Here is a 24,995-nt window from a genome sequence, read left to right on the forward strand (position 1 = left end):
GTACTTCTAAGCAAGCAAAACTGGCCTGATCTGTTGTACAGATCCTTAAGATGGCAATGCTGCAATAACTTTGTTGATCTGATAATTTGATGATGTATGCCATCATCAAACCATAAATGTGTACTAGCTAATTCCGTGCTGGATCAGTATATATGGTAGCTTGTGAAAGAGCCCTTGATGCACCCAATCATGCGGTCCCTTGTGGTCGTTGAAGGCACAACACCTGCCTAACAAGTGTGCAGAAAGTCCCATGCTGTAAATTGACCCAGACTAAAATGACTTGTTGACCTTTGTTTTAACTCAACAATCAAAGCTCAGTGACTTATTGCAGTATCAAGACTCCCACATCCAACAAACACACAAACGGAGTGTGTGTGTGTTGGTAGGGATTTCAAGAGCTGCCATTAGCTAAATGGCAGATCTTATCATTAGACAAACACCTCATAATTACTGGTAAACAAATACAATTGGCTTTATTGTTAGATTGGGGCTGTTAAGTGGCATATTTATTTGTGTATAAAAGTGTGCCTGTGAGTAGGAGAATGTGTTTTTATGTGTGCATCTGCATCTGCAAGAAGGCATGTCAGTGGTTTTATGTGTATCCAGTGAATTTACATTTGTGTGTGTGAATTTTAATGTGTGTACAATTTAATGATTAAAAACAGGACTGTCACTCCCTGTGTGTGTTGTCACACTCACACACAAACACGCCTTCAGCAAAATGGTCTTCGTTTATTAAGGCAACAGTTAATGAGCAATAAACAAAAAACCTTTTAGGAAAATGGGACAAATGATGAAAAAAATGATACTCTGCAGGGAAGAAGGAAGAGCACGGCGAAAGAAAAAAAACATTGTTGATTATAATTGGGGCTGAAATTACCAGAAAATGCTGCCTGCTGATCAACACATCTCTCACCTTCACTCTGCTTGTAAAAGACGGAGTCGCTGCCACAGACGCTGCCATCGTTGTCGTTGCCGGTGCTTCCCTCGTGAACACTGCTTTCTGAAACAGAGTGAGAAAAGCTTTCAGGATAAAGTCTTCTGTCACAGATGTGCAAATATTATGCATGTACCATATAATAATGTAGCTGTATTTTGGTGGTGTTGTCACATTAAAAGTAGGTTAGACTGCACACAAAATCTGTTTTTGTTTGTACTCTTGTCAACTGTATTCCCATTTCTAATTTGTCATCCTGTCAATAGTGTTGTTTTGTTCATTTTTTTTCCTCTATTGAGAGTAGGACAAAAAACAAAATGACAGCTGAAAGAAAATGTCAGTTCATCCAGTAATCCCCTTTCCCTTTCAAACACACATCACGTGAGCATGTAAGCATCTCCATGCATTGTTTTTTTTTTATTTCTCTAAGCATAATTCAGGCCAAGTCTCTTGTGAGTTGGTGCTATATTTGTGTAAGTGCCCTTTCAAACAAACTCCAAATTCTAGAAGTATTGTACAGCAAAGACGCCGCTTCTGTGACCTGAAATGACATTTTTTTGTGATATAATTCTTGTGCTTTCCTACTAGACAAAAACTCCCACTAACTGTTGTTGTGTTTTCAGAGGAAAAGGTTACAACTGACATTCCTGTATTCTCTATGGAAGCATGTGTAGATGCCCAAGTGCTCTGTATTTCAGTTGATCTTAAGTAAACTTAAGTAAAAGATATAAGAAACTAACTTTTTTATTTTTGGTGTAGAAGGGTGTTATTAAGATCTACTGAGAGCCATGTGAGCCCATGGAGACTGTGGTGGTTCCAACGTCCCCGCCTGCAAAAACCACATATTCCCTTTGCGGCCCATTAACTCCTGTTAGATATCTCTCCCGTGGCTCACATTTATTGTGCCCTTGTTGTTGGTCCAGCTGTAAAAATGAAGAGGGTAAATGTGGCCATGCAGCTTATTAAGAAGACAAACTGTCAAACAGCACAGGAGGAGGGATTTAGCTAAGCAACCACAGTGAATGCAAGTCAGCTTTCTGGCTGACCACGCTCCAGGTACATGTCCATCTCAGACACAGGTCCAGACACAGCATCCAGCTCCACCTCCAGTCCTCACTTCTGCTTGTTTCCAATTGAGCATCCAGACCTACAACAAAACCAAAATTCATACCAAAACCCAGGCCTTTTTCCAGAGGCTCAGCTCCTGCTGCTGACAAAACACAAGCACAACCAAGACTGACTACTTGTCTCCTCGCCACTGTCATTAATCTGTTGCTGCTCTCATTGGAAAGGCTGCACAGACTCTGGTGGTTTGGTGAGAGTCTGGCTTCAAGCAGCAGCAGCCACATACTGATCTCTGCCATAGCTAAGTGCAACGCAGCCTCTTCTACTCTGCAGTGTTGCTACTGGATGAAAGGTTGGTAGAGTAAATAGATACATTTTGCAAAGAGCAGCAGTACACTTAATAAAAGAAGTTCAAAGAGAGCTCAATGAGTCTTATGCATGAAAATGCAAAGCTAAGCAAAATTGTATTTCTCTTTATTTTTTTCTTCCTTCGACAGCAGCAACAACACAACCAGCTGTCAGACATACTATAGCAGCTTCACTGCAAGATGAACTGCTGTTCGTCAAACCTCAGCTCTGTGGCTTTTCAAAGCTCCACCTGTAAGCCAGCAATCACTAACTCTTACGTTGACATGCAGTGACACATTATAACTCAACTAGAAAATAACATTTTTGATGTTTCTATGCCTTAACAGCAGCCTAAAGGTGCGTCTGCCTTATTGTACATAGAGGAACGCCATTAGATTTTTTACACTGCCCTGTGTTTCTCCAGTCCTCCCAGCCACAGCACGGGAGTAACAAGTCTCCAGACCATTACACGCTCCACTCGTCCTTCTCTCCCAGAGACAGTCTCATGCTGACTGAAGCCTCATTCAGAGCTGTACCATTCTCGCTTGGTTAGAGCTGAATTATAGTTTCTGGCAGTGTGGAAGGGTACAATAGGCGGGGAAATTACCTGCAGCAGCTCCGGACAATGTAGACACAAAAGGACTGATGTCAGAGAAAGTGAGACACCTTGCAAGAACCACACACTGACAGGGAAGCAGGCAGCTCACACACACACACACAGAAAAAAAAATCTATTGCCCTCAACTACATTACACAATTTAACTGGACTGGACAAAATTTAGACTCTTTTTTTGCAGATACTGGACGTGGAGAGGTTTAGAAAAGATCATAGTTTGATGGATCATTAGGGTAGTAATTGAATGTTTAGGAACTTGTTTGATAACAGCTGCCTTCTGCTGAGCAAAAACAAATCATTTTAAACCAAAACAATGAGCTGAAAGACACTAAAAAACCTCTATTTGAGCTGTGGGGACAAACAGAGAGAGCTCTCAGTGGATGTGTCAGTATGAGTATCTCTTTTCATATTACAGATGTGATCCATTTTTGCTGTTGAAATATTTATAAGCTGTTTAAAGTGAAGGATACTTCTCATAATCCTGATCTTAAACATGATTAGCTGTGGTAAATGAGTCATATTTCAACACACTTAACAAGATTGAAGATTGCCACAAGACTACGTCATTGTGTTATTTGTCATATCCATTCATGCCCGCAGGTCACACATGAATCATGCATGACAAAGCAGCTACGATACAGTGACTGGTGAGACACAACAGAAAGATGCATTCGTCATTTGTTGGCTCAGAATGGCGACTGTCATTAAAGAAGTGACGAAGGGTACTGTACGCTCCATCATTTCATTCACCACTTCCCCCTCTGGAAACATCCCATCATGTAATGTAGCAGCAGGTCCGCTGAACCCTGGCGGATATTTTTACAGTCATTATATGCCATCAGACACTAAAGTATAGGCTTCTTTTGTTTACTCATTCACTATATCCCATATGTAGTAAACACTAGTCAGCAGTAAATTGACATTTTTGGTCTCCAGTGAATCCTGTCTTTTTGTGTCATTACTGGGCATATTTTCAGCAGCTTTGTAGGTGTTTTAGACTGACGTAATTTAAGAGAATGCTAAAGGAATATGTGCCACAAAACACAGATGAAACATTTTTGTCTAACAATCCTGCATATGTCATAGCCCTCAACAAATTAACTTTACAACTATGGGGAAATACATTTACAAAGACAGAACGTGAATTTTAAAATGTTTTTTACTGAGTTCTCTGACTGAGTGAAGGCAGGTCATGTCATGTGTGAGTGTGCAAACCACCTGAGCACAATTCACATTCTTGTTAGCCTTGGTTGTACATGTATGTGGGTAGTAGTGAATGCTAACACATAAACAAACATGTCAACCAAAGATCAGCATATTGTCACTGTGTGTGTTAGTTTGGCAGCTTTAGGAGTCAGTTTAAACATGTCCTAAGGAAAAAACACCACATTTGGTCGATAACATGGCGGCCATATGGACAAAGTGCCTTACATAGGACATTATGTAACATTTATGTTAAAGAACATATGCTCATGTTACCATCATCTGACATCATCTGTCATCTGAATATGTGAGTCTGAGGGAGGGGAAGGTGGACAGCAATCACTCAGGGGTCTGAGGCTAAGTCCCCTGACACCACACAGGTTGTTTTCTTTTCACCTAGTGTTAAACTTCATGAGGTGAGGACAGGTTTATCTGTTTCCAGGACAGTGGTGCTCAGTGGCCTTTGTGTTGACTTAGAATTAAACGTGCGAGTACCACATGACAAATGTTGTGACTAAACCGGCAGGTCTATGTGGTGCCAATGGAGAACGGCTGTATAAAAAATATGTTTGCACATTGGCTTTCTATTGGGATGTTCCTGCAGGATGCATTTCTACCACGTGTTGACTTTAGTGTAAGATAAAACCACCAAAGTTCAATGGGAGTAGTTTCTGCAAAATGAATCAAAAATATCTGTTGTTGTGGGAAAAAAAATAAAAAAATCATACAGCTGCATGCCAATAATTTGGGAGAGGTTGGTTGAAACAAACAGTGTGTCATAAAGCGAGACAGTGTGAAGAGGGGGAACAATAAGCAAGAGAGTGTATAAATAAATGAGCCTGTAAAGCTCCACTCAGAGCTAACGTTCATGAAGTGCCAGCAGCAGCAGCAGGAGGAGGAAGGAGAGTCCAGACGGTTTCCTTTCAATTACAATGCAGCATCTGGCAGCACACACAGTCTCATAAACAAAGTCCTCGGAACAATGGCTGAACCGACAGGATGTCAGTTTATATCATAACAGACTGGGTGGCAGCAGAAAGTAAACAACAAAACAGTAGGTTTATCTGGCTCTTTAATTTGAGTTCGTTGAGGGTTTACCTCGCCTTTAATCGAGAGGATTTTAGCATAGGTTAAATCTGTCAAGACAAACAATGTAAGATGCCTAATAAACTCATTTTATCTAATTTACCAATCACACAGGTGGTTCCTCCAGCTCTGGCAAATGTGTTGAAAGGCTGCCTTTGAAGTTAGAATCACGGAGGTGAAATGCAAAGCGAAGGAGCAAAACGTCTTCAATAATTAGCTTTTACTTCTACAGAAAGAAACCAATGTCAAGGTACTTAGCTGACGACTTAAAAGGAGCCTTTGACTGGTCTAATCTTTCTTTTGCATGAAGCAGGGCAACAACTACATTGTGGAAAAAGACCCAGAATGCAGAGTTCAGCCAGCAGCAAGATAAAATACCAGTCCAACACAAACCACTGCACAAGAGGAAACTGTAATACAATGCTGGACTTATTGGATTCCTAAATTATTTGCAGCAGTTGATTTAAATGCATCCCCAGTATATCACCACACAGCCAGTGGTCAGGGTTTTCAAGCATCTTTCATCTACACACAAATGAATGCATTCAAGCTGACATGTGTGCAAACTGACTCAGTTGTGTTCTTAACACCAGTATGGTCCCAGCCCTTTAGCTGTAGCGGTAGCTCTGGGCAGCTGTTTAACATTCTGCCCTCCAATCCTTGCAGACAAAGCCCTGTCCCCTGCTCCAAGAAAACTGACAGCAGAGATGATCCCTAACGTCACAGTTTTTCCAGGACTGTCTGAATCAGTTGAGCCATAGTCGGGCAGGTTGATCTTGCAGGCAGCAGTAAAGACAGACATAAATGAGAACAAATCCTTTGAAGTGAATCAGAAGCTCCTTGGGTTTTGTTACTAAATTCTGCTTCTGCTATTTTAGCAGAGCAGCACCCAAGGTCATGGTGCATATTGTCCTGACAGTGACTCACTACACCCACACATAGCCTACTGCTCTGTGGTTCACTGTGGAAGGTTAGGGCCATTTTTGGCTGAGTAAAAACTTAAAGGACAAAAATGGATCAGACCTGCATGGGACTGCATGAGTGTAATTCACATTTCCTCTTCTATATTCTACCAAGTATTGATTTAGCTTTGCTACACTGAGCTGTGGAAAAAAATGTAAATGAATGGGATTCATTATGTAACCTTGTTTGATAGCATTGCGGAAAGATCATTCTGCACAAAATTAAAAGTTAAGGCAAAGAGTGAAACAGACTTTCGCAGAAACATCTCCAGATTTGGAGAGCAGTCAGTGACAGAGTTAACATTCATACATACATACATACACAGAAAAACATTTCCTCTACATCTCCTCTCTCAGCGGAGAGAACAGCATGTTTAAAGGTGATAATATGTTCGTGCATTTCTTGAGTCATCATCGTCTTTGCTGGATGGGTATGAAGCCTCCCACAGACTTTCAGAGTGATGTGACAGCAAACACAAAAGTCAGGAGAAAAGTGGGACATCAGTAATCCCCAATTTGAAATGAACGAGATTTAAGTGCCAAAAAATAAAATCCATCATTCCTGCTCTTGACTCTTTTTTAATCGACTCTCCTCGATGCATTTCGTGGTGAATTTTATGATGCTATACCATAAAATCAGACTAGAGAGGCAGGGGATGATATAAATATTTAACAAACACCTGATAACACTGTCGGCCAAAGCATTTATAGCCTTTTTATCACACGGGGGGCAAAAATAACATCCCTTGGAAACATGAACACATTTGATATAAAACAGCTTTGGCCTGTTCACACATGTTCTGAAAAAGGGAGGTTTTTAACACCTTTAAAGATTTTAGGAAATACTAGTACTGTTTGTTATCTCACCAAGAATTAGAGGAGCAACAGCAGGAGTTTAGATTATCTCAGATTAACACTGAACACAGCAGCTATCCTGGATATATCCTGATGTACACAATCTACTAATAGATGAGGTGTGATATTAGTCTTACCTTAAAATAATAATAAAGTAATTCCAGACTACCTTTACTTTGCATGTATTGCACTGTGGAAGGAAACTGGAGAATAAATACCCCCCAAAAAGGCCGTAGAACTCACAGTTTTAATAGATTTGTGTTGTGATTTATTCCATTTAAAGAAAAGAGATGCTCTAAACTGCTTTTCTGCACCTCTGTGACCAACACCAGTAACTCCACAGTCTTCTGTCACATCTCATAATCTCACTTTGTTACTGCAGGCTGTAAGAGTTTTTAATGTAACAGAGACTGTGTCACAACTGCTGCAGACATTAGTTTAATCTCCCGCTGCCATCAAAGGCATCGATTACTAATCTAACACACAGTGGCTGGTATCAGCTGATGATGTAATAAAGACATCAGTTCTGAGAATGATGATTCTGGTTAAGTTTGCTAAGTGTTTGTCTTTAAGTGGTCACTAACACTCACACAGATCAACACACAGCAGACGGCATTTGTTGCAGGTCCTTCCTTCTACCAGAGAAGACAGACGTGAACGTACAAATGGCTCCCTGCCTGTTCCCCTCCTGTTGGTTTGAAGGTCACACTTTCTCTTTGGGGACATGATAGATGTAAAACAGTGGCATCACTCTCACAGACTGTCATGTCAGCTGACATTTCACACTTGTATATAATTGATTTCCCAACCAGTGGCCCCCTGGTGATAATAAAAAATGAGGCAGCGCACGAATAAAAGCAGCCTATATTTCACATATGGTTGGGAAAAGGTTTATGAGAATGATTTACATTCCTGCGGCTGCTTTGCTGCATGCATGAAGAAAAGAGACCTGTTAAGATTCTGACAGAGTTTCATAATAAAAGTCTTGGAGCTAATAGAGACCAAATGAGATGGTGTAACATAAGTTTGTTAATGAGCAACATCTTTATCTAATTGAATTTTTCCCGCAGCTTGCTGCTGATTTACTTGCCAAGCTAAAAATCTCATTATATTGTAGTCAAAAGAAAAGATATAAATCATGATAATCTATTACTGTTATATATTCATGCAGACACTTGACATGGCCCATTTTTTCGCTGCAAGTGGCCTTTTAGAGAGAATTTTTGTTTAAAAAAAATCAAAAGCCTAATTTTCCCCCCTACAGCTGTAGCCTTGGATTCTTTTTGACATTTTTTAAAGTTCCCTTTGATTCAGTTTGATGTAACATGAAAGAGGTGTGTGATGGATGAAAAAAACAAGATGTTTTACATTTAAGTGAAAAACAGGAATACTCAAAATGGAAGGCTAAAATATTTGATAGTGATTACATCTGAGTCTGAGCTGTGGTATCTAGACACAGATAAGCTTCACTCAGGGCCAACACATGCATGCACACATCACAGTACATCCATATCATACGAGCCAGTCAGATATCCAGTAAGTGGGAGCAGTGATGCGACTATTTGGGAATTTGAAACAGGGTAATCTGCTGGGTTCATGCAAGCTATAAGACCATCAGTCGAGCCACATAATCCTTCCTCTGCCCAAAATGATGGAAGAGAGAAGTAGAGTGAGGAGGACGGTTGATTATTACGGGAGAGAAAAGTGAAGAGTAAGTCAAAAAAGAGAATTATTTTTGGCACACAACAGTGAAAGCTACAACAGAAATCATGAAACTTTCTGCCTTCAGAGGGACAAATTACTCATGTAAGTGGAAAATCCAGCCCCTGATTGGCACATTTGTATATTCAGTTTTGACTTCCTCACACTCGAGGCCCATCCTTATTCTTGCAATTCTTCCCACTGTGAGACAAATAGTTGTGCCTTCTAAAATTATGTTATGAATAATTTAATTATTCTAAATTAACCAAGTTTTATTGCCTATAACCATTTAATCAAGTATGTCTAAACCTAACTGCATGTGCAAACAACAGCGAAAGCAACAGAAACCCATGGTGCTACACAGAAATATATATATATGGATATCTGATGACATGTATACACGTCTTCATCTCCCACAATGCCAAATATGGCCATCAGGCATTAACGTGAGGATTATGGGTTATTATATATACAGTTTATTTAGAGTATGTATTTTTAGCCCATCAAAATAGCAGCACTGGGTTTTACAAATGTTAGATGCCTGGAAGAATCTGTTGATCTCAATCCCAATTCCTCCACTGTATGAGCTAAACCAAAGCACCTAGCTGTTCCTTGTGTTTAATTTAGTCCGTATCACTTAACCCAAACCAAAACAAACTCCATTTGTGACCATTCCTAAACATCCTCTCATCTCATCCTGCTGTGACCCAAGTCTGACCTGATTTATCCCCTCTGTGCTTCCTCCATGTCCATTTAATCCTGTGTAGGAGGGTAGGAAATAATGCCCTGTTGTCAGCCACACAGGCAGACTGATCATGATGCCGCCGGGTCAAAACAATGTTATGTGAAGCGTGGGGAGGCTTGGGGGGAAAAAAAAAAGAGCTGCTCTGCTGCCACCCGGCTGGTACCATACCCAAAGTGGCCTGAGCCTCAGATTAAACTCTGGGGCAGCTCACCCGCAGTCTCTCATCCATTATCCATCTGTAACACATGACCAAGAACACGGCCTGATACCACATGGAAAAGTGCACATGTGAAAGAATATTGGCAAGTTCCACATTATCACTATCTACCCTGGACTTAAACAGGATGATGTGTGTCAGAGAACATCTTTGTTTTTACACACCACTGAAGAAAGTAATTAGGAGAATCATTCAGCGCAAAATGTGTGAAACTAAGTGACTGATCATTTAACAAAGCACACTAATGAGCAATCAAGTCCGCTTGTTCGTGTTTTTTTCTCTTAATGTCCGATCAAAACCTTACATCTCTCTTTGTTTGGACTTTAGATAACGTTTCCAGCCAAACCTCAACGAAATTGCTTTAATCACAACACGACATAAACATTGCCAGGCACTGCACATTAATCAACATGATGCAGAAAAGAACTAAAACTGCAGAAGAACATAATAAAGACAGAGGCATGCATGCATGAAGCAGTTACCTGGGAGATCAGAGAATGTTCCTCTCTCAATAATGTGCTTTCTGTACAGAGTCTTCAAAACCTTGGCGCTGCCGAACCTCTTGAAGCGACTCTTCACATTGTTATAATACCATTCAAGCGACTGCGTCCTCAGAATTCTGCAGAAAAAAAAAAGGGAAGAAAAAAAACATTAAACCAAACAGAACAGATGGTAATGAAACTGGCAGGAATCAGATTTTATTTTAATTACAGCAGGATTGAGTTCAAGCCAAAAATCATTAAAAGGGGATCTCTTAGTGGTTAAACATAGGACTCATGTTTTCATTAGTGAATAATCACTTCTATGAATTGTTGTGTTATTGTTAGCTAAGACTGAGAGAACAAGTCCTCTCTCTCTCTTTCTCTCTCTCAGTGTGTCGGACCTTTTAACATTTTGAAGAAATGGCCACCATATGTTCTCTTAAAGGATTCAGTTGGTTGCAATCTGCAACTTCACCACCAGATGGCATTATATTCTACAGGCAGGGTTCTTTAAAATCATAGGATATACAGCTAGTCTTTTTTGATCATTTCAAAAATGAATGAAGGTTTTCTTAGGGATACTCCCAAACAGAAGACATTTATACAGCTGTGGATCTGTGTTATTGTGCATTTTTTAACCTAGCAGCAACTGATTGTAAGCAAATAACGGGCATTAAAAAACATATTTAGTGGTGCCTCTCTCCCTCTCTCTCTCTCTCTATTAATTATATGAGATGTGTTATGTTCAGTACTGTTATGCCGTGTCTAAGCGGTGTATTTTGTTTGGCGAGTTTTCATGTCACATTTTTCCAGGCTTTTTCTCATTTCTCGGTGCCTGGCCTGGTGGGTGCTTGAATGCCAACCAGTCCAGCCTTTGCACAGAGCAGATGATTACATAAGCAGTAATTCATAACGGTGAGGGTTATGAAAAGCCCTCAGAAAAGCGCTCCCTTTGCGCCAGTGTTGCATTGGTTTGCATGAAATTCTGCCAACTGTGTGGTTAATCTCTCGTTCCCCTTCGTTTTCTTTCCTGCTACTGTCCTACACAACAGACAAAGATGGAATTAAAGAGACACAATTACACACATGTACACATTTTTATACCCACATTTTACTGTACAAATGTAACTACATACGCCATTTATATCACTCACTCCATTTCTCAGATTATGAAAGAAAGAGAGAGAGTGAGCGAATGCACACAGTATGTGACAGAGGTCTTTAGAGGGTGTGCATGTTGATGCTTCTGCTAAATGAGTAGACAGGCTGTGGAAGAGGAGGGTGAAAATAGCCATGCTAATAAAGGGATCCTGAGTGCCCCTGAGGCTGCATGGGCGGCCACATCTACACCCTCACTCCCTCACTCCTTTATACCTCCCTCCACGCTTCCCTCCCTTGGATTTATTATCCTCTGCCTCTATCAGCTGTGCTGCTCAATGGGCCTCAGCTACTTAATTTCATGCCACGGGTCAACCCAGCCACTTTAATGGTGGCTGCAGAGCTCCAGTGAAGAGGCGTACTTCTTTTCTTTTTCCTTTTTTTGTTATCTCCATCTGGGCCCGAGGACGAAATGAATCTCAGAGGAGCAATGCAGCACTGAGGTGGCATCATATGAGGCAGAAATACAAATAGGTTTCACTTGTACTTTAAAATGAGCAGAGGGCAACCTTTGAACTGAAAGATATTGAAGAAAAGGAGAGTGCAACTAAAGATATTGTTGAGAGTGGAATCTTAATTCGTTTTGAAATTAAGCTCTGTGCCTAGTTGCGCATGCAAAATTAAAGTAAAATGAAGGCACCATTTTCTATAGGTTAGTGTTCTCAGGATTAGTTCAGAAGCCATGGAGATGACAAAGACATAATTATAATTTATTATGTATCCAAACCCAATTTTTAGAATATGTTTTTGGCTTTGAACAGAATCCTCTATAGAGTCTCATGCACACGTTGTGACTGGTTAAGCACTGATAACCGCTATACAGGCAGACAAAGAATATGTATGCTAGGCTTGTGCAAATTCGTATCGTGTGCAATTAATCGTCAGAAAAACTGTAATCGATTAATATTTGCCACTTATCGATTACGGCGATTAGTGCCTCGTCATGATGACGCATTTTTGTGTGCGGCGTAGTCTCACCATCACCCGCGCACATGTGAGCCCACAATAACAATAATGGTGGAAGGCAGTGGTGTTCAGTTAAATAATGCGGAGCAGCACGTTTCTAACATAAGTTCAACGTCTGTCACCATAAGCCCGAGCACGAAGAAAGCCGAAGAAAGCGCAGCGAGGCCACAACACTACACTACAGCTGTATATAGTGCCGCGACATGCATTAGGTGAAGCGTGGAGCGTTGGTTGTTGCTATAGTAACTGAATATTTGCTCGTATCAAATGAATGAACTCCGATCTTTATTTACGGACTCCACAGCAAGATAGGAAACACTACAACAGCGAAGTCTCCTCCAGCAGATATTGAAAGAATTCCACTCAGCCGAGAATCCGCGATACGTTTAGTCAGTGTGCTCCTTACGACCAAACGAAGCACTGGAAGAACGTAACGTAGGTTGATTTGCACAAACACACATTTAAATGTGAAATTGTCCGGTTTGTTTGTTTTTTCTGCTGCTGTTCTACAGTCTGAGTGAAAACATGCACTAGTGTGGGACATATTCCAGTCACAGGTTCATTTGCACAAACACATTTTTTAACTTGAAATAATCACTGATGTGACTTTTCTGAACTTATTTGTCTATTTGTCTGTTTAATTTTAATGTTGACATGCTTTGTGACCTTAAGATAAAAGCATTTGAAGGACAAAGTTACTTTAAATGTTTGCTTCATTATTATTTTGAAGCAGTTTGTGCCTCAATATTATCAATACATATTTCCATGGCTGGTTGGTGCCTAATCACCAGCTTAACCTGTTAGAATGAAGTAGTTAACTTGACTGATGATTTGTCGGTATCATGCTAGAACACTGTGCCAATTTAGAGTCAAAAACATGTAAGTGCAACTGTCATCAATTAATCGTCAAATTAATCGTTATCGGCTAAATGCCACAATTAATCGTGATTAATTTTTTTGCCAATATCGCCCAACCCTAATGTATGCATATATAATTATCATGCATGCTGTTCATTTCAGTGTGGATTAGCTTCATGCTTTATTTCCCTGCTTGCCCATCAAACTGGCACAGTAAATACAGATTTCAGCTCATGCATGTGTTTCTCATCCATGCTAGAAACACAAACTTTTAAGAGGCAAGCTTTCCCTTTCAGAAAAAAAAGGAGAGAGAGATTTTTAGGACAGTAGGAGAGGCGTCTGGATGAATGAAGCATGACATTGCTTCCCCAGAGTGATCTGATCTAAAAAAGAGATGAAGAAGGAAGAAGAGTGGAGGGGATAAGCAAAGGCTTTCAAGCAAGAGCTCCACTGTTGTGTGAGCTTCCGCAAATACTCATTTTGTAATGAGGCTAGGAGATTCCCTGATGCTCAGCAGCTGCATGAATAAGTAAGAGGGATTCCTGCGGATGGTCTCCTGACACTGGCTTTACCCTTCCTCCATCGTTGCTTCCCTCAGCTTTGTGTGGAAGCTTCAGCCTCCTTGCTCAGGCTTTGCTCTCCTCTCTAGCACTTTTACTTCAGAAGACCAATTTGCACATTTAAATGAACTCTGAATAAAATATATAGAAGAATATGTGGTAGAATGCATTCAAATGTAGCTGGCTTTGCTGAGTTTCAACTTTCCCCAGGCAAAAGGGACTATTACCATAATTGACTTTCTGGGCCTTCTAATGAATTGGTTCAGCTTCTGTTGAAGCTGCTATAGAGACAGTGGGGAGAGGAGCAAAAGAGGAGAAAGAAGGTTGGGAGTTCACTAAAGCAGGACTCAAGGGTTAAAGCTCTCAAGTTGAGAGGTCTCAATGACATCCTCTTGACAGTAAAAGCTAAACATACACTGTGAGCTTTTTACTGTACATTTATAGCATAATACATTCACTTCTAGTGGCAGCTTCACAATTAAATACTTTATGTTTGCAGTTATTAATGTACTGTAAATTTATAACAAGCTTGTCCAACCAGGTGATGTTCAAGAGAGAGGTGTTTCTAAGTTCACTGTAATATGTATTAATGGGATAAGAGTTCTGCATACAACATCACCAAGAGCCAGACTTCACTTAATGTCAAATGAGGACAAGGCACCAATGCTTCCATTTTCCTTTGCTCTTACAGTGTCAGCAGAGTCAGCCTCTGCCTGCCAACACCGTCATCAAGGGTATGAAAACATCCAGAGAGAACAAAATTGGCATTTAAGCAGATGATGTGTTAGTGTTCCCACAGGGCCCTCAATCATCCTTACACGCAGAAACCATTTTCTCTGACCAACCTCTCTATTAACTAGTCAAAATCTGTTATCATTACCCTTTGTATGGACAGCTGAGAGGTGGCAGTCTATTGCAATACCAAGTCAGCAGTCCAAATGTAACATCAGAAATGCTAATATTAAAGTGTCAAAAATTACATGTCATTATAGTTTATGAATCCCAGGAGGAGGGATGTCACAGGTCATGCAAGCAGGTAGAAAGAGGCCCAGTGTTCACAGCTGGCACAGAATCAAACTGTGCTCCCTCGTGCAGGAAACGTTCATTCTTTATTATTATTCTGCCTAGCTGTCACTGAGCCGTTACACAAATATGTAAAAAGAAACCCAAATATGCTGACGGCTCATTACAAAACCAACGTATTAGCAGAGGAAGGATATTAGTATTGATTGATCTGTTTGGAGCATAAAGAGAAAATCCTGCAGCATCACTTGCTGCTTCTGTGATGATGTTTTTGTACATCTGAAAATAGTGTTAGTGTGGAACAGAATCTATTTACACATGGTATTTGTGACCAAGACAAAACATCTAGGATTGTGTGAGTTAACATGCAAACAGACGTCTTTAAATCAAATCAATATTCATGTTGTCTTCTGTCATCCCAGAGTGACTCCATGAGATGCAGATCAGGGTTCCTGTGGGGCCCAGACCATCTGTTGAAGGACTCCTTGTTGTTTGAGTTGTCTGCTGTAACATTGGCTCTATGTCTGGAGTTGTTTTTATGCTAGAATATAAATATGGGACCAATTAAATGCATCCCAGATGCTTGTGCGTGATAGGAATTTGCACATTTTACGTAGGTAGGATTTCAATATGTACAAATATAAAAATATTTGCATGTTTGAGGTGACATTTTGCTTCATAAACAACACCATTTTGTCTGTTGCTACTGCACAGCTCTAAAGACACTCATAGTCATAAATTGGCTGAGGGGCAAAGAACAAGGTTGCAGGTCAACCGCTAAATGCCCATGAGAATTTCTGCAAACCTGGGTAGAGCCTTACTGGCCTGTCGCTATGATTTAAGACCTGCAGGAGGCAGGAAAACAACTCTCACACAGCAGCAGTCTTGTACATAACCTTTACAGGAAGCAGCTAAAATATTGATCAGCTGCCTATGCCTTAGTGATTGACATTCAGATAGGAAGAGGGCTCATCCTTTAATAAGGTGGTTAGAGATAGAGTCAGTCCTGACATGACGTGTGCCCTCAAAGCATTGCACCATATCAGCAGGGCGTATAGAAAACACTGAGGGTCTGTTTCGGCTGTATAATTGGCAGGCACTCCCATGCACAGCACAGGGTCACTGAATGGACACAACACTACGACTGCAGACTTGCATTTTCATTCAGGATGTGTTCCATATTTCACATAAATACATAGTTATGAAGGCCATGTTTTGCCATGTTGAGTACTAGAAAGGCTACTGCAGGCAGCATACAATTTGTTCCACATTTTCATTCATTTATGTGTATAAAGGTGCAGTACACACAATCTTAATCCGTGTTTTCGGTACACTTGGACAGCTGCGGCAGATTCACAGTGAGGTATTTTGCCACATTCACTTACCTGTGTCTTTAAAACGTCTAAATTTAGGAACAGTCCTGCTCCAGGAAATGGTCAGGCAATTTACTGTGCCATCTTCCTTCTTACTAGCTCTTTCTTTCAAGACCCAAAGCTGTCATCTTTACTCTCTCCCTCCCTCTGTGTCTTCAGCCTTTCACCATCCAGTGTGTTACAAATGAATGTGTTGGCAGCCCGGAAAGCCTGTGGCACCGTATGGACGACTGGAAATGAGTCATAAAATGGGACAAAGTGCCTCCAGACACAGCATGGACGGAGAGAATAAACTGCTCTCTGCTCTTTTAAAACAACAGTTTTGCATGTTAGTACACCACTTATACACAACCATTACATATTCTGTAGCAGTTAAGCTCAATAGGGATGCACCAATCTAACTTATGCAGTCTCAATTACGGTAAGAACCGGATGCTAAATGTACTCCTAAAAACAAGATGAGTCACTAACATTAGGTTGCAATTTACCAGAAAGGGATAAACTACTTCAAACTGCTATTCAGAAAACCTAGAATCAATATTCTCTGTGTGGATGATACAGAACGTTTTGTGAACAGGACTCAAGACACAGAAAACGGGGAGTCTTCAATACCACAGCCTATTATCTGACACCTGATTTACTGGTATCAGGCCACACAGCAATGGATCATCCTTGCTCAACTGTGTATCAGGAGATTAATTTATAGTGTAGCTTTATCATTGTTCTGGAATACAGCAGCCTGTTATCATCTTTCTCCAGAGCCGCTTTTGCAGAAGGTTAACTCTGTTCGCTCTGTGAAACATTTCATCCTACCATGTCCTAAGAAAATCCTTCAGACTCACATAACCAGAAACCATGCAAAGAGTGAGGATCCTGTAAAATGTAGCATTACTAATTGATTCTGTCAATAATCTATAATATATGATCATGTAACTCACAGAGAGATACTCCCACCGACAGCTGATTTGTAACTTTGGCAACCACAGACAACAGCTACAGCTAATGCATACAAACGTAGCCCTCCATCACAACAGAGAGGGGGATTGTGGGAATTGAAGTTATGTAAACACACAAAGAAAAACAAAAGTATGTTTCTTATACTTGCAACCACAATGCACAGCAGGCACATGTGTTTGTTTTTGTCACATAAAGACTCCATTCAAATATACTAGAGTACTCACACAGTATCTGAGACATTTAGGTTACAGCAGGAAGCACATTGGCTCCTAGCAGCTGGCCAGATGTCACATCATTTGTTGTTCACATGTGGGTCATTTCAACATGGAGGTCTGTTAAAAATGATATCAGATGTGGGTCATGTTAAAACACTCCATTACATATCAGCCAATGAAGTGAATACACAGACAGCTTCTTCATGGGCTGCAGTGTATTTACATATTTCTCTGTGAATATATAGAAAAATGAGAGCACAGCCACCACATGGGATTTTAAGGATGACTTGTGGAGAGGCAGCGCTCTGCAGCTGCACAGCAATGTGGGAAATTTAGTGACAGAATAGACTGCGGTTACACTCCTCAAGTGTTTCTCCATCTGGCTATTCTGTGTGGGTAATGAAAACTGCAGCTCCCTGCAGCCTTTACCTAAGCAGCTATGTGAAGCCAATTTGATTAGAGGTCGAATGAAGCAAAAGACTGTAAACAAAATTAATTTGCCAAATGTCCCAAAGCTCAAGATGGTAATTAAATCTCAATAAGGCAGCCTCACTGGTGTTTTCAAGGGTTTTATTTTTTTAGGTCACTTTTGGGGCGGGAAGCCTGGTTTTATCCTCTTAATGTCATCAAACACCTCGGCCAGGAAATGAAAATCCAGGGAAATAAAAGGATTTTAGAGATTACACAATTTGAGGACAAGAAAACAAAAAAGATGCGTTTTATCTGCACGGCACAGCATCAAGAGCGAAGAGGCTACTTAAACGCAGCAAAGTTGTTATTGAGATTATCCTGTAATTAAAGGATCAGTCCTACTAATTGTCAATGTATCCATCTACAATGATTGCTCTTTTGCACATCGCTGAGCTCAACTTAGTAATAACAACAGCTATCTGGGTGTAACATGTAAAAGCAGTCAGTATAGAATGATAGAAGGAGGCACAGATGGAGGTTATTAACCTGACTGAAACCCCAGACATAGCAGGCGAGTCACTTTGAGAAAAGGACAAACAGGAGAATGGGGAAATGGCATACAGAAGCTGCCAGAGCTCGATGTACTGAAGTGTCATTCTTAACAGGCTGTTAGTGAGCAGCAGGGGGAACTGGGCTGACAACACCAGACAACTACCCAAATGCATGTCACTGGTTAGAGAGGAGCAACGGAGGGGAAACATAGGGCAGAGAACGATGGCAACATGGAAACACAGGCAAACGGAGAAAGAAACAATCAACATGTAAAGAGAAAAGGTCATTGCATTGATCGGTGCCATAGATGTCAAACATATACGGTAGTCACATCAATGCTAGCTGCTGTTGTTCTTTAAAAATGTGGCTGAACATGAAGTTCATAATGCAGTCTTTGAACATGTGCGGATTTCTCTGGAGTGTTTAATATAATGAATTTTTGTGACTTGACAAACGGTGATCTAACCCATTCCCCTGTTTTTAATGACTAACTATGACTAACATTAATGAGTGGTTTTTAATGCCTAATTGCCTAGCTGCCTGAAAGAAAACTAAACATTGTGTAAAAACAAAACAGCCACCATCATCCCAAATCTACCTACCCTACCTCCTAACGCTGACGTTTGCAGTTGTATTAGTCCCATGATGACAATACATCCACATGTTCTATTAACATAAACTTAATTATGTATCATATATGTGTGTGAAACATGACTTTTGACCTCTCCAGGTCAAAAATGTTTGATGGAAGCTGTCCTCTCTCAGCCTGCTGTACCTCAAATTGCCACTTGAGGCAGGCTCCAAAAGTGAACTTCCATGTTAAAATGCATGAATATATGTAATGCCTGGTACAAATGACTTTGGTCTCTGCATATAATTTTCCTGTTTCTGACAGCCCTACAGGGGATTAGATCTTTATATAACTCAACCACGGTAACTATGAGTGCCAGTTGGTTCAATTAACCAATTAGGCAGGCTCAGGCACTACCAAGAAGGCAACAATTGGAGCCACCACACAGTGATGTCACAGGAGGATCATCCATCTTTACGGTCTGGTTTCAGGTTGCACACAGAACATGTCCTTGGGTTGAAAGTCACCTCCCATTAATACGCCAGTCATTTATAACATAAGCAGGGTTTTATTGTCCAATACACCAGAGAGAGGCCATATGCAGCTCAGATTAACACTGTCATGTTCTCAATGCAGACTGTCAAAGACGGAAACACTGCAGAGCATCCTGAAACCGTGAAGCTTTAAAAAGCACATCTATGAATATGATCACCAACACCGGCATGCCTGCTTTCATTTCACAAAGGCTTTCCTGATATTATAAATGCTGCTTTACACCAATATTTTAGTAGCCTGCAAGAAAACCAGCTTCTTGTACAATCACATTTTGCCTGTGCCCATGTGTCTGTGTCTAAATAAGCATTTTCCTACTGAAACGATTCTGCAACCTCAGGGTGACATTCTCCACTCTCTGCAGCCAAAAAAAGGCCAATAAATTTAGCCATTTCACTGCACTCCCACCAATTAGGAAACCAGCAAATGGCAAAATGCCTGCTTCCCAAACAAGCCCCTAGCTGCCCTCATCCTGGGAGCAGTTCCCACTAAGTTACACAACAACAACAACAACCAAAAAACAAACATTTGGAGCAGGAGCATTAGAATTCTGTCTGTGTTCCTCTGATATCAGTGTCTCTCTTTTACCTCTTTTGAAATGTGGCCTTTCAAAATAGTGTTTGAATGTAAATTTGCTACATCTGCATAAGAAACATAAAAACATTAACAGACTAGTTTGTTTTACCTGTTTTACCATGAATACACAGACAAACTTTGAAGTGGCTGTGGTTTGTGTTCCTCCAGAAACAACGCCAACACACAACAGCAGGCATGCTGGCAATCACACACAGCTAGTCAGCAATTTGGCGACAAAGGTGCTGATAGTTGGAGTTGAGGGTAGCTGTGAATTCCACTGTATGATGAGCCAGAAACAGCAGGGAGGTCAGGTGTGTCCCTGCAGTGACTTTTTCAGCGGCTGTACACCAGCTTAGCCATGTCATCTAATGAAAACAGTTGGCTGTGCACAGGCTGGGATCATGTCCTTGTCGCTGACTCCACTGGTTGCTTTCCTGGCATACATTGTAAGGATGGAGGGTCTGTCTTTAATTGAATCATAGTTGCACTGAGAAATGTGTTTCCTGTTTGTGTGTAAAGACTTTTTACTTTTATAATCACTGTACTTTTTGATTACCTCAGTTAAACCTGTATCAGGTAAATGTGACCATACCTCGAGTGATGGTACATTGCTAATAACACTGTAACACCAGGCTCAGTCTGGCAGACAGGGCGTGGGAGACGGATGAATCATTGATGCTCGGCACACAGATCACAAACAAAAACACGCCAGATGCATGCACACACACACACACACATTTTTTCCTCTCTCTCTCTCTTACTCATCCTTCCCTTCCCATTTACAGCGTGGTGTTTTTCTCCGTGCCATTGCTGATTTTGTGGTGACAGAGACAGATGGTGGGATTGAGATTGAGGGGGAATGGCTCACCAACAGAAGAGGAGAAATCTCCCACTGCCTTTTTTGCTTTGAGCTGAAAAAAACATTAATAGCGGCTGTTACCTTTTTGTCTCCTAATCTCTTTCACTTTATTGTCTGTATTATTGGAGTCACAAAAGTTAACAAAAAGCATAATACCAAGCAAAAAGTACCAACTTTTTTTAGTAATTCATAAGAAAAAAAGGTTTAAAATCATCAATAATAGTAATTATATCCTCAAAAGGACAATGTTTACTGTGTGTGATATGAGGCAGCATGCAGCACAGATGGCTACAGTATAATCAGGCTAGAGATCATATGAAAGGACTGTACATGGCTGAAGGGTGATGGTGTGAAGTAGGAGAGAGGATAACAGATTGCATGTGGAGACGGATGCCATATAGATGAAATACAGTCCCATCTATCAACCAATGGCCCCTGTGACAGTCAACTCTACCCTGATCACAGTGCCACTCTGGAAGGAGTTTACCCGATTGTGAGTGGACAAAATCTGGCCTAGAAGCTTTTCCAACATTGCAATCTTTTAATCTAGACTATTTTTAATTACCCATGTAAGCCTCATTAAGATAAAATATCCCACAATAGTGTCAGAGGAGCCTGAAGCGAAAACATCGTATGGTGCCAAAGCTCCACTAGAAAACCTCTTCAACACATTCAGGATAATAATGACAGTTGAGAACCAAGATCTCATGTGGTTACATGCTGAGGAGGATGCACCAGCTCATTTGTGTTTAAGCTCCTTCATTGTTGCTGTTTTTATTCCAGCTTTGATCATCCACAACAATCTTTGCCCTGTGTCTTTCATGTCAGTGTGCACATGCAGGCGTACACAGAGCTCCAGGTCAGGGCGGGGACCGCTGCATTATTCATACCAATGCCGTCATACAGGGTAACTGAAGCCATGAAGAGGCAGAGGGTGGAGGTGCACACACACCTACTCTCTCTCTCCCTCTCTCTTTGCCTCTCTGTAGCAATTGTTTTGATCATTATCAGTGACCTCTGAGTGTGATCAGCGCAGACATCAAGGTGATACTCTCCATCTGAGAGCGAAGGGACACAGAGCTGCACTGCAATTTACTGGAAACACGAAACCTCTTTAAAACACATACTGTATCAGATCTGTTGTTTAAAGTAATGCATTCTTATGTTTCTCTGTTCATTTCCTGTCTGTATCTCATGTATTGCAATCAAATAAGAGAATAAGAGTCAGAATACTCTAAACAACACCTCACTGTAATATAAACGTCAAGGCAAAATTTCTCTATTATTGCCAGCGTTGAACGTTTACAATGTTATGTTATGTTACTTTTTCCTCCATCTTGCCAACACAGAGTTCCCATACTGGCTCGGGTATGTTGTTGTTTGTTTTTTGTTTATTTTTACACCTTAGTTTATAGCTGGACTACCTAAATCAGGGGTGGGCAATTATTTTTTTGTGAGTGCCAAAGACTTTCATAAGAAATGCAAAGGGCCACTTATATAGATTGGAGGCCACTGGCACAGTATCTACCTTTAAAAATATACTCTTGTTACGTGTTTATCACTGTAAGATTCATCTGCTGTCATTTACTGGTTACTCCTCTGTCCTCTCCTCTCCCTACCACTTTGTTGTATGTTGAAACATACTTCCGCACACACAGTGCAGAGCAGCACATATAACGTGAAGATATTTTTACTGAAGAAAACCATTAGAGTTACAACATATTTCAAAAAAGCATCAAATCCCAAAGTTCTGAGAGTCGGGCATGAACTGTGTTTTTTAAGAGCAGATGACAATGAAATATGTCAACTGCAGCACTGCAGTAACATCTGAATGCACCAGAGTTTCCGCACGCTTTACCGTACATTTCATCATAGTCGCTGAAATGTACGGTAAGTGTAGACAGCATGACTGGGGGGCCAGGTCCAGCCTGTGGGCCGTACTTTGCCCAGGTCTGACTCAAATGAACAGGAATGCAGTGAGAGAAAACTACAGCACGACAAAAGGAAGAAACCACCTTTGCTAAGAATTATGTACCAAGAGAGCATACAGGGACATATGGTGATGTCACTATCCTGCAGCAGATTTCGTGTGGATGTGGTTGTTGTAGAGAAAAGTATGTGAAACGTCACAGAAAAGGTTTCCAGTTTTATTTCTATTTAATTCTGCACAAGCACATTATGTGACATTATGAGACCCTTAATGTCGACATTTTGACTTTTTAAATTAATACAATAAAGTGATGTATTTCTATGATCTTATGAATGCATAATGCACCAATGTCTAAATCGCTGACTGTAAAAATCTGCATAACCCAGAGCCAGCACAGGATGTAAACAGGTGGCTCAGTGCTGAGATGAACTAATGAACTACACTTGATCTGTGTTTAAGCTCACCCAAACATAATGCATACCATCATGCAGTGAAACTGCTATGGCAGCATGTAGGAAAGTCTTAAGACCTGTGTGTGTGTGTACATGTGCTGTGGCATGTGAAGGAGTTAAGAAATGGGATTAGGAGGTATGCCAAGCTTATCAGAAGACGTGTATAACCTACACCCTGCCTCATTTACTCCATCCCACACTTGTCCCCCTGTGTCTCTCAGATTCCTGCGTATGTTCACGGGTGCTTTTTGCAGCTGCTACTTTGCCCTACACGTTTTGTTACATTCTCACATGTTTGAGTAGATAGGCGTTTGGCTGCTTACAAGCAGCAGAGATTTGTTGTTTATCTGCCTCAAGATATTTTGAGGCAGTGGCATCAGGTGGAAACCATGACGTCAGTGCTTGTCCTCTGCAGGTATAGAAGCAGACCAATGTTTACCATCAGAGAGACGGAGAGAGGCAGGTTCAAAGGCTATCAAACCTGCTCCTGCATGCTGGAGGGAAAAAAAGGTGTTTGCTAAAAACCAATTTTCCCAAGATAGGCATGTTTCAGAAAGTGTCGAAGTAAACAGAAACAGTGTGGAGATGTGAATCCTGCGGCTATTTGGTGGCGTGAAAAAATGATCTTAGCAGAGGATGAGCGCAGAGGATTCAATGCCTCAGAGAGACAAGAGGTGAGACGCAGAATGAGAGAGTGACAGAGGGGAAAAGTGTGAGAAACAGTAAGAGAGATAGAGAGTGAGAGAAGGAGGGAACCTTCATTCAAAATGTATGAAACCAGGAGTCAGGCATACACTCCAGAAGCTGCAAGGCGTCTATACAGCCCATCTCTGCAGGTATGAAAACACACACTTGACACAAAGAGCACTTACACAAACGCATACATTAATACTTAGGTTATAGTGTCATATATGGAGATAGTATCATCCACAGGTTTCCTGTTATACAGATTTAGACCTCCATGTGTTGTTTCCTGCCATCATGGCTAAATCGGCCCAGCATCCAAAAATGAGCAATAAGTGTGAGTGAAGCTGAGGTAGGTGGGTAACAGCTAGGTAAACAGTTAGCAACAGCACTCAGCAAAAGGGCATGAACAGGCTGTAATTTCTGCGGTAAAGCTGGGCATTTTAACATACATGTCTAAGGGGAGCGACTCTTGAAATCAGCCTTAAATAGCCATTCAAGGAACCAGATTTTCTGGCTTTAGTTCTTAATCTTTGACGTTGCTCCTTGTGTCATTATTCACATTGATTACAAGCCACTACAGACATCATTTCTTACACAATACACTGCAAACAGCCTTCTGTCCTTGGCCACACACCTGCCACACTGCCATTAGTCAGATTTTATCAGTCACCAAGTTTAATATTTTCAATTGTGGTCTCCTCAGACAAGCAGATCATCACATTACACTACTACACATGACAGAGACTTTATGAATAGCACTGGAGGCGCACATCAGGCGCACACACATGTTCCCATGCCTCTATAAGGACCAGATAGAGCTGCAGCAATATTGTTTACATGAGTGTGTTTGTGGATTGCTGTGCTTGTGCCGAACATCCACACTGTGTCTCATTTGTGTGTCTGCTTTGATATGTCTCCCATTGGCAGGCCCGATATGAACGGCTGCTTTGATCCCGTTTGAATCAGACAGTATCACCCGAGATCCTCTGCTGCTGCTTTGAACAAATAGCCCAAAAGGCACAAAGACAGAGAGAGAAAGGGTGGGACAGAGGATTCCCGTTGTTTTCTAGTTGTTCTG

General features: G+C 41.0%; 1 protein-coding gene across 1 annotated transcript in view; it reads right to left on the reverse strand.

Moving 5' to 3' along the window:
- Positions 1-24,995, reverse strand: part of LOC114453504 (rab effector MyRIP-like) — an 86,098-nt gene that overhangs the window by 12,228 nt on the left and 48,875 nt on the right. Inside the window, 2 exon segments of the mRNA XM_028433429.1 lie at positions 917-1,003; positions 10,218-10,354. Of these exon segments, the coding sequence (XP_028289230.1) occupies positions 917-1,003; positions 10,218-10,354 (224 nt within the window).

This window comes from Parambassis ranga, chromosome 20 (assembly GCF_900634625.1).
Source record: "Parambassis ranga chromosome 20, fParRan2.1, whole genome shotgun sequence".
NCBI classification, from domain to species: domain Eukaryota; kingdom Metazoa; phylum Chordata; class Actinopteri; family Ambassidae; genus Parambassis; species Parambassis ranga.